The 8,752-nt window shown below is 40.0% G+C and overlaps 1 protein-coding gene and 1 pseudogene across 1 annotated transcript; both read right to left on the bottom strand.

Annotated features, from left to right (window-relative positions):
- Positions 1-1,237: 1,237 nt before the first annotated feature.
- LOC119236809 (hydroxyacyl-coenzyme A dehydrogenase, mitochondrial-like) lies at positions 1,238-2,144 on the bottom strand (annotated as a pseudogene).
- Positions 2,145-2,461: 317 nt separating this feature from the next.
- Positions 2,462-3,385, bottom strand: LOC119236810 (olfactory receptor 1361-like). The gene has a single exon (XM_037500770.1). It carries the CDS (start codon positions 3,383-3,385, stop codon positions 2,462-2,464), a length of 924 nt encoding a protein of 307 aa, XP_037356667.1.
- Positions 3,386-8,752: the final 5,367 nt, after the last annotated feature.

The following is an 8,752-nucleotide window of genomic DNA, read 5'->3' on the forward strand; positions in this document are numbered from 1 at the left end:
TTAGGTATAGAGTAGGATAAGATGCTTTGACTCAGATGCTTGGCCCCGTGGGATGGAACAAACTGTGGACTTGGAATCAGAAGTCCTGCCTTCCAGTCCAAATCCTATATTATTTTGTGATTTCATGTCTTTATGACATGATAATAATTCTGGACACTTCATCTTTAAGAGAACCTCTGCTTTTAACTCATCAAAACTTGAAGGAATATCAAGATCCACAAGGATGTCTCACTACTGCCCAGAACTTTCTGATACTCATTTCAGTAATCTATATCTGTAACCATGCTGAGCACCAAAACGCTGTCAAGTTAAACTAGTGAGGGAGTAAGGGAAATGATTGCTAGGGGTAGGGTTCTAGATGGTAAGAGGTAGGGGAGGGACATGAGCTCAGGACAGAATAAAATTTACCTAACCCATGAATGGCCAGAGACCCTGAGAGTAGACAGGACCATTGCTAATTGTACTGGCCTGGACAAATGAAATGTCCTATGACTCAGTAAACTGGGGATAATTTTTATATTGCCTAATGGTGAGGATATTGAGGGCGGTTTACTCTGAAGAGAACAAGTAGTAAGATCATTTGAAATTTTCAGACCATTTTAGTGGCCATTGTCTTATAGGACTGCTGTATCCATCCCTTGCCAAATATATGCAAATGTCTTTTTTAAAAAACTATATGTTTGTTTATTTCAATTCAAATTTTCACAGATTGAAAGACTGCGTGTTACTAGAGTCAATTTTGGTAGGCAGTTCAAAGCAAAGATTTCTCATGAAAATCAAAAAGAGAGAGAGACAGACAGTAATCACTCAGATGAAGACATGAACGCAATGTGTTCTGCCAACCAGGCCCACACAAAAGATGCCCCCAAGGCTGCAGAGTATCCTGATGTGTAAGTATGTGACCCCTGACCTCGGTCCCAGGCTGGTCAGCCAGACCTGATGCTGCAGCAAATGAGGGTTCCCTGTGGGCAGAGGTAGGTGCTGGACTGCAGCCCTCAGACTTGAGTAGATGGCTTGTGGCAAACATGGTGCTGAGGACAAGGCTTCCTGCCAGAAGAAGGGCCTTTTCCTTCACCAATGAATGTGGATCATACATTATGGAAATGACTCTTTGAATGTTTTCTCCAAGGCAGCCAGGGTGGAAAGTCTTTTAGAAAATACACAGAAACCCATAGACTTAAAAAGAGTTCTCGATGGAGGAGGCTGCTACTACTGTACCTAATGTAGATAATTTGCATCAATTACAAAAGTGGGTGGCTAAAGATATGAACATGGAGTGTCGGGCACTTGAGAGAGCTGGCCACACCTTCTTGCGAGCTCTGCCCAACCTGCTGCTGCATCTCTTGGACTTGGGGTCAACTTCTCCAGTCTTCTTTCCAAGCTTCTTCTCCACTGCCAGCTTGTTCATGGTAGGGCTGGACTGAAATTAGGGGTTCTGAGTACATTTCATGCAACCCATCCAAGATAAATTTGGAAGTATCCAGTCCAACATAGTCACAAAGTACAAGATGTCCCACGGGTTACCCAGCTCCCAGCTTCACAGTGGTGTCAATATCTCCATTGGGCATGCCACCTTGCTCTTACAGCCTAATGGGTTAAGGGCACCCCATGAAGTAGGGCACAATAAATCTAGGAGTGTCCTTGCAAGACATAGGATGCTTGCCCAGCTGTTTTTAGAAGTCTATCAGAAACACAAATGTCTTCTGCATGGTCTGGGGTCTTGCTGACCTTCACCAGCTTTATCAAGGAACTGAGTTGAAGACATGGAGCCTGGCAAACTTTTCCATACTTTTGAAGATCTCATCCTTCGCTTTCTGTTTCTCCACGATTGCTCCACCACCAGGTCCACGCTGGGAACCACTACCGCTGTGTCTGTGCTAGTGGAGATGCTGGCCAGGGTCTTCTCCAAAACTCATCACCAGCCTTGGGGTTTTCTGCAAACTTCTTGGTCACTTTTCACAGGCTTTCCTTAATGCTTTTCTGGATTTTGCCAGGATGTCCTCTGTCTGGTCCATTAACACGAATGCGTGCCCAGGTGTGGCAGCAACTTGGGCTATACTAATGCCCATCAGCCCACTGCTCCTGATCATCATGTACTTGATGCTGATCTTCACCTGGACTGAAGCAGTGGATGAGGAGGACATGGAGTGCGTGGATTGCTTCATTACCAATCAATGATGGGAGGCAGTGACAAATATCTTTTAATCCTAAATTATAAAATTTAGGATTTTGTCTATAAAATGAATGTTTCAGAATTGAGCTATTTAAAACAGATTAATGATTTTTTGAGTTATGAACACCTACCAGCCTCATATTTCAAAGCATGATCATCATTATTTATCATTATTTAGAGGCATAGATACGGGTGAATATTCCAGCAGTCTGAATCTCAATTCTTCTGTTTGTAAAATGCAAAATGTCTGATTTCCAAGAGTCCTCTCAGGTCCAAAATTTTCCAATTCTAGAATCTGAGAATTAGTTTCCTTAGAGCTTCTTTCATGTCACGATTTCTCAGGCTGTAGATGAAGGGATTCACCATAGGAGTCAGCATCGTAAAGATGACTGTAGCCACTTTGTCATATGTTGAGAAGGTGGATGAAGGGTGCATATAGACCCCCAGAATTGCTCCATAGAAGAGGGAAACCACAGTGATGTGGGATCCACATGTGGACAGGGCTTTCCTTATTCCTTGGGCAGATGGCAGCTTCCATACATTAGAAAAGATGTAACCATATGAAACAATGATACATGTAAATGGAGTCATAAATATCAGTGCACCCACAGTGAATACCACCAAGTCATTGATAAAGGTATCAGAACAAGAGATATTTAACATAGCATAAGGGTCGCAGAAAAAGTCATACACAGCATTGTTGGAACAAAATGTGAGCCGGACCATGAGAAGGGTGTGTAAGAGAGCATGAAGGTTTGTAATGACCCAAGACACAGAAACCAAAAGAATGCAGAGTTTGGGTCTTATGATCATGGTGTAATGGAGTGGGCAACAGATGGCTACATAACGATCATAGGCCATCACACTGAGGAGGAAGCCATCCATGTTGGTGAAAGTGATGAAGAAGTACATTTGGGTCATACATCCCACATAAGAAATAGACTTACTTCCCAATATGTGATTTGCCATTATCTTGGGGATTGTAACTGAAGAAGCCATAATGTCGACAAAGGAGAGAATGGCCAAGAACAAGTACATGGGTGTATGGAGATGACTGTCACAACTGATGGCCAAGATGATGAGAGAGTTTCCGAGGATGGTGACCAGGTATGTACAGAAGAACAGCCAAAAGAGACCCTCTTCCTGCTCTGGTGTCTCAGAGAATCCCATGAGAAGGAATTCTGTGACTCTAGTCTGATTGTCTGTGTCCATATCTAAGGGGAGAAAATGTCGTCACACCGGGCCTCCCCGGTGGCGCAGCGGTTGAGCGCTGGGTTGTGAAGCTGCCCGCAGCCTCTGCAGCGCCAGTTCGATCCCCGGCTGCTCCCCGGCCGACGGAGGAGGGTCCCACATGGCGCGCAGACCTCTCCTGCCGCCCGCTGCTCCCCTCAGCAGTGTACCTCGGTCCTTCTGCCTGCTCTGCTCCCCGCTCTGGCTCTGGTGAATTCTCTCACCCTCCCGCGCTTCTGACTGTACCCAGTGCTTGTATAAATAAATAAATAAATCTTTAAAAAAAAAAAAAAAAAAGAAAGAAAATGTCGTCACACCATAAGATCATGTGCCAACTTTGCAGCAAATTTTTTTAAAGCTTTATTTATTTATTTATACAAGCACTGGGTATAGTCAGAAGCATGGGAGGGTGAGAGGATTCACCAGAGCAAGAGTGGGGAACAGAACAGGCAGACTGATGAAATACACTGCTGAGGGGAGCAGTGGTTATGGCAGGAGAGGTCTGTCATGCCATGTGGGACCCTTGCCGGCAGCTGGGGATCGAACTGGCGCTGCAGAGGCTGCAGGCAGCTTTGCACCCCAGCACTTACCCGCTGTGCCACCAGGGGAGGCCCCTTTGGAGCAAATTTTGTAATTTGGGGTAGTCTAAGTAAATTAACAGAATTGCCTAAAACTGCATTATTTTCTTAAGCCACGTTACCCAAAAACTTGATGAATTTAAATAGGTCTCATCACCAGTGACAACAATCTTATTTATTCCACTCTTATTTACTGAGTACCATCTAGATACTTTTTTTTTCTGTATTTACTTCAGCAAATTATAATTTATTCCAATAATTCACTCTTATAATGTACTTTACAGGAGAAACTGAGTCTCAGAGTACTTAAGTGCTATAGCCAAATTCACAGTGTCAGCAAAAGAAAAAGTTTCAAACCAGGTGAGGTGCTTTTTTCTTTATGTTATATTTTGGTTAGCTAACACTTACTAACAACTATGTTCAGGCAGTGTCACAGCCTGAAGATTTTTTCTTTGGCATTTATATTTTCTCCAAACTTGCAAACTTTGAGGGGGTCTTGGAAAATCTGCTTTGGATTTTGTCCTCAGCAATTAATTGCAATTAAGTCAACCTCATCATAGATCACAGCTATTGGGTCTACTGAACTGAGCATGCTGTCTAGGGTGTTGTGTGACATTCTTCTGCCTTTCAGCCAAAGAAGAAAGACAGCCAGGTATAACATCTGGATTATTTGTGCCCTTGGATGAAGGGATTAACTGATTAAGAGCAAATTATGTGGTACATCCAACAGATAATGCCAGGACTAACAAAATTTTAGAGGCAAAAGGATCAAGTAAAGTCTTGTGAATGCAATGTTCTGGGAGAAATTAAGGCATTTTAATAGTAAAGGAGAGTAGATGCTTTCACTTGGAGATCCAGGGCCTGAGGAAAATGCAAAACTGGATTGTGAATTGGACACAAGATATTGTATTGAATATTTTTAGGAGGTTGGTTGTAGAATTTGCAGTTTGTGGGAACTTGAGATAACCACCAGTAGGAGAGATAAATTAGTAAAATTAAGGGGAGAGTATCATGACTTAAAGTCATTTTTTTACTAAGGATATCTCCCAGAACAAAGACAAGTAAAGCAATACTAGGGAAAAGCTAGAAGATCCTCCAAGAGAAGCATGGATAATGGGAATTGTGGAAGTTGAAGGGTGAGAGAGATGTCATCAGGAAAAACAAGACAGTACCAATCCATGAGCAGGGGATGTCTTTCCATTTCTTTGTGTCTTCTTCTATTTCTTTTAACAGTGTTTTATAGTTTTCTTTGTATAGGTTCTTTACCTCTTTTGTTAGATTTATTCCCAAGTATTTGATTTTTTTTATTTCAATAATAAAAGGGATTTTTTTTTTATTTCTTCTTCTTCAGATTTATTGTTTATGTATAGGAAGGCTACTGACTTTTGCGTGTTGATTTTGTATCCTGCCACTTTACTGAACTGATTGATTAGTTGAATTAGTTTTTCCGTGGGGTTTTTGGGGTTCTCTATGTATATTATCCTATCATCTGCAAATAGTGATAGTTTGACTTCTTCTTTACCTATTTGGATTCCTTGTATGTCTTTCTCTTGTCTTATTGCTCTGGCTAGGACTTCCAGTATTATATTGAAAAGCAGTTGTGAGAGTGGACATCCTTGTCTTGTTCCAGATCTTAATGGAATTGCTTTCAGCTTTTCACCATTGAGAATGATACTGGCTGTTGGCTTGTCATATATGGCCTTTATGATGTTAAAAATATTAAAAAAAAAACTAGCAACAACAAATGTTGGCGAGGTTGTGGAGAAAAAGGAACTCTCCTGCACTTCTGGTGGGAGTGCAAACTGGTCCAACCACTATGGAGAGCTGTGTGGAGATTTCTTGACCTACTAAACATAGAGCTTCCATATGATCCAGCAATTCCACTCCTAGGTATTTACCCAAAGGACACAGAAACATCAATTCCAAAGAACACCTGCACCCCTATGTTTATAGCAGCACTGTTTACAATAGCTAAGCTTTGGAAACAACCCAAATGCCCAAAAATAGATGACTGGATCAAGAAGATATGGTACTTATATACCATGGAATATTACTCAGCATTCAAAAAGATAAACACATGCAATTTGCAGCAGCAAGGATGGAGCTGGAAGGGATCATGCTCAGCGAAATAAGCCAGAAAGAAAAAGAAAAATACTGGATGGTCTCACTCATAGCAGGAATCTAGAAAACTTAAATAAAGGACCAGGAAAAAGAATAACTATAATAAAGAAAATATCAAAATCAACAAACAACTATGAACAAGAGACACTATGGGGCATGGGGGAAAGGAGGGATTGGGGTCAAAATAAGGGGGTTGTAATTGGGGAATATAAAAATAAAATTTAAATAAAATGAAAAAAAAAATCCTGCACTTAAAAAAAAAAACAAAACAAAAAAACAAGACAAGACAGTACCTTGACCAGCAGAGGGCATACTCTGGTCTCAAAGACAGGAAGATTCCCAAAGTGAAAACGGAGGAAAAGACAAAAGAGGATGTCAAGTGGGATTTATCTTGTGGTCTTTGTAATGCAATAAGGACAAATATTGAAGAAAAAAAAAACTCAGTTTTCTATATGCCCTTGTTACAGATGTATATCAAAATAACTGGCAAGTACTGGGACGCTAAGCTAATCAAAAAAACGTATCTCATGGCTTAACCTCAAATATGAGATTTCCCTGGAAACTCTTTGCATCATCGTAGGTCATGCACTTAAAATCTCTTATTGTAATGTGTATCACCACTCACCTCTGAACTGGAATTTAACTTCTATGCAGTTTCTTGTAGGGAAAGAATGATCCTAGTAGTCCCTTTGGCAATAATGTTCCTCATGTATGAGTAAAATACTGTGATGTCTGGTTTCATGCATCTATGTTCTGTGAGTCTGGTTGGTGTGTTTATGAGACATATTACATATATACAGCATTGTGCATTTGTGTTTCTGTATTTTAAAACGGAGTTTACTTAGTGCCTGGACTTACCTCCAGTGGATGCCCTTGTGAGGCTCCATGTGGCATCCAAGTAGCCTTTCTCTGAGATACCTCTATTGCATGTGCACTGACCATAATGGATGAGCATAGAGAAGCAATAGGAGGGCCTTGAGTATCTAAAAGTAAAGTCAATATAGGGAGGGGGACTCTTGGTTCTGAGTTTCTGGCCAGAATTTTTCAGAGGCTATAGAGATGACCTTAACACCACTAACCATAATTATCTCCTTTTCTGCTGCTTACTTTTCACTTTTCAACTGGACACCTTCTTGCTCTATTCTGTAAAGGTCAGAACTTCTTGAAAGAGGAAAGTCTTACACTGTCAAACAAATATGGTTAGATGCAGAGGGATTTCGTATGTCTGTTTTTCCAAATGTAAATCTCTGTGCTTGTGTCCATGTGAGTCTGCCTGTGGTTGAGGGTAACCATGCCCTCCTTACCTGGATGTTGTCAGATGCCTCAATGGAATCCCTGTTTCCACTGGCTCCCTGCTTGACCTTGGATAATGAGAACATCCAAGCTAGAGGTGAAGGTTGAGGAGCCTTTCCTCATTGCACAGAACATTTAGAGTAAGACACTTTGGCTCTTACACTCATGGCATGGACAATTAGGAGCAAATAAATACATCTTCTTTCCCTGGTGATTGGGATTTTCATAGTGATTAAAGGAGAAGTAGTTGCCAAATTTGGGCACCCCTAGGGTGGATTCCCCACAGCGCCTCACTAAAGGCACACGTATTAAGTGTTTGTTGTTCTTGTTCTCTCTAGAGACAGAAAATAGCTGTCAGAGAACATTAAATCTTATGTGAATACTTGTTGAACAAATTTGGACCTCAGCCTTCCTCTCTTAATCTGTTCCTTATTGAGAGACATCAATGAGAGTTGAGTATACCTTGTGATGATAAGATATATATAATATGCATAGGTGTTTTATCTGTTGAGGAACTATGAAAAGATGCAACCATCACAAAACTGAAAGTAAAAAATCTTTAGAAATACAAGGAGAATTTTACTAACCTACTCTTTTACTGGAATAGTTTATATGACTTCCTTCAAATATAATCATTCTTGTAGTCAAAAATAAAGTGATAACCAAAAAGTTGAATTACCAAATAGAAAGCATGACCTAAGAAACAAATATAAACATGTATATTTATATATTTATACACACACATACACAATTATATACACATATAGATAATTGTAAAATATATAAAGAGGGAAATCCATAGCCCTCCAAATTTTTACTAATATTGGCTATCTTACTGGCTCTATGACATACTTAAAACTTCCCTGAAAAACACTTTATAGAACACATTCTCTGATCCTAGCATAGCAATAGTATGGATTGTAAATAACATAGTATTTTCTAGATTTGTAAAATGAGATATATTTTATATACACTAAATATCAATGGATTTAGAATACAATTCTGTGAATTTTTGATAAATACATGCAGTATTATAACTGTCATCACAATCAATGATCAAACTGTTCAATCATCCAGCAAAAAATTCCCTTGTAATTTTGGGTAGTTATCTGCTACCCAAACTCCAGCCCCTGAAATACACCCAACTGATATTTGGGTGCCAGTAGTATATTTATTTCCATTGTTTTTTTACTGTTTATTCACTTTGATGTTTCAGCATTTGTTAGTCCATTCATAAGTTGAAAGATAGTTGCACTGTTTCCAGATTGATGGATTATGAGTAAAATCAATAAGAGTTCTGGTCTGGCTTTATTTATGTGATGAAAGAAATTTAGAGTGAAACCCAACATGAGGCTTA

Source organism: Talpa occidentalis, unplaced genomic scaffold, assembly GCF_014898055.3.
Source record: "Talpa occidentalis isolate TD23 unplaced genomic scaffold, MPIMG_talOcc4v2.1 talOcc4.9, whole genome shotgun sequence".
Taxonomy (NCBI): Eukaryota; Metazoa; Chordata; class Mammalia; order Eulipotyphla; family Talpidae; genus Talpa; species Talpa occidentalis.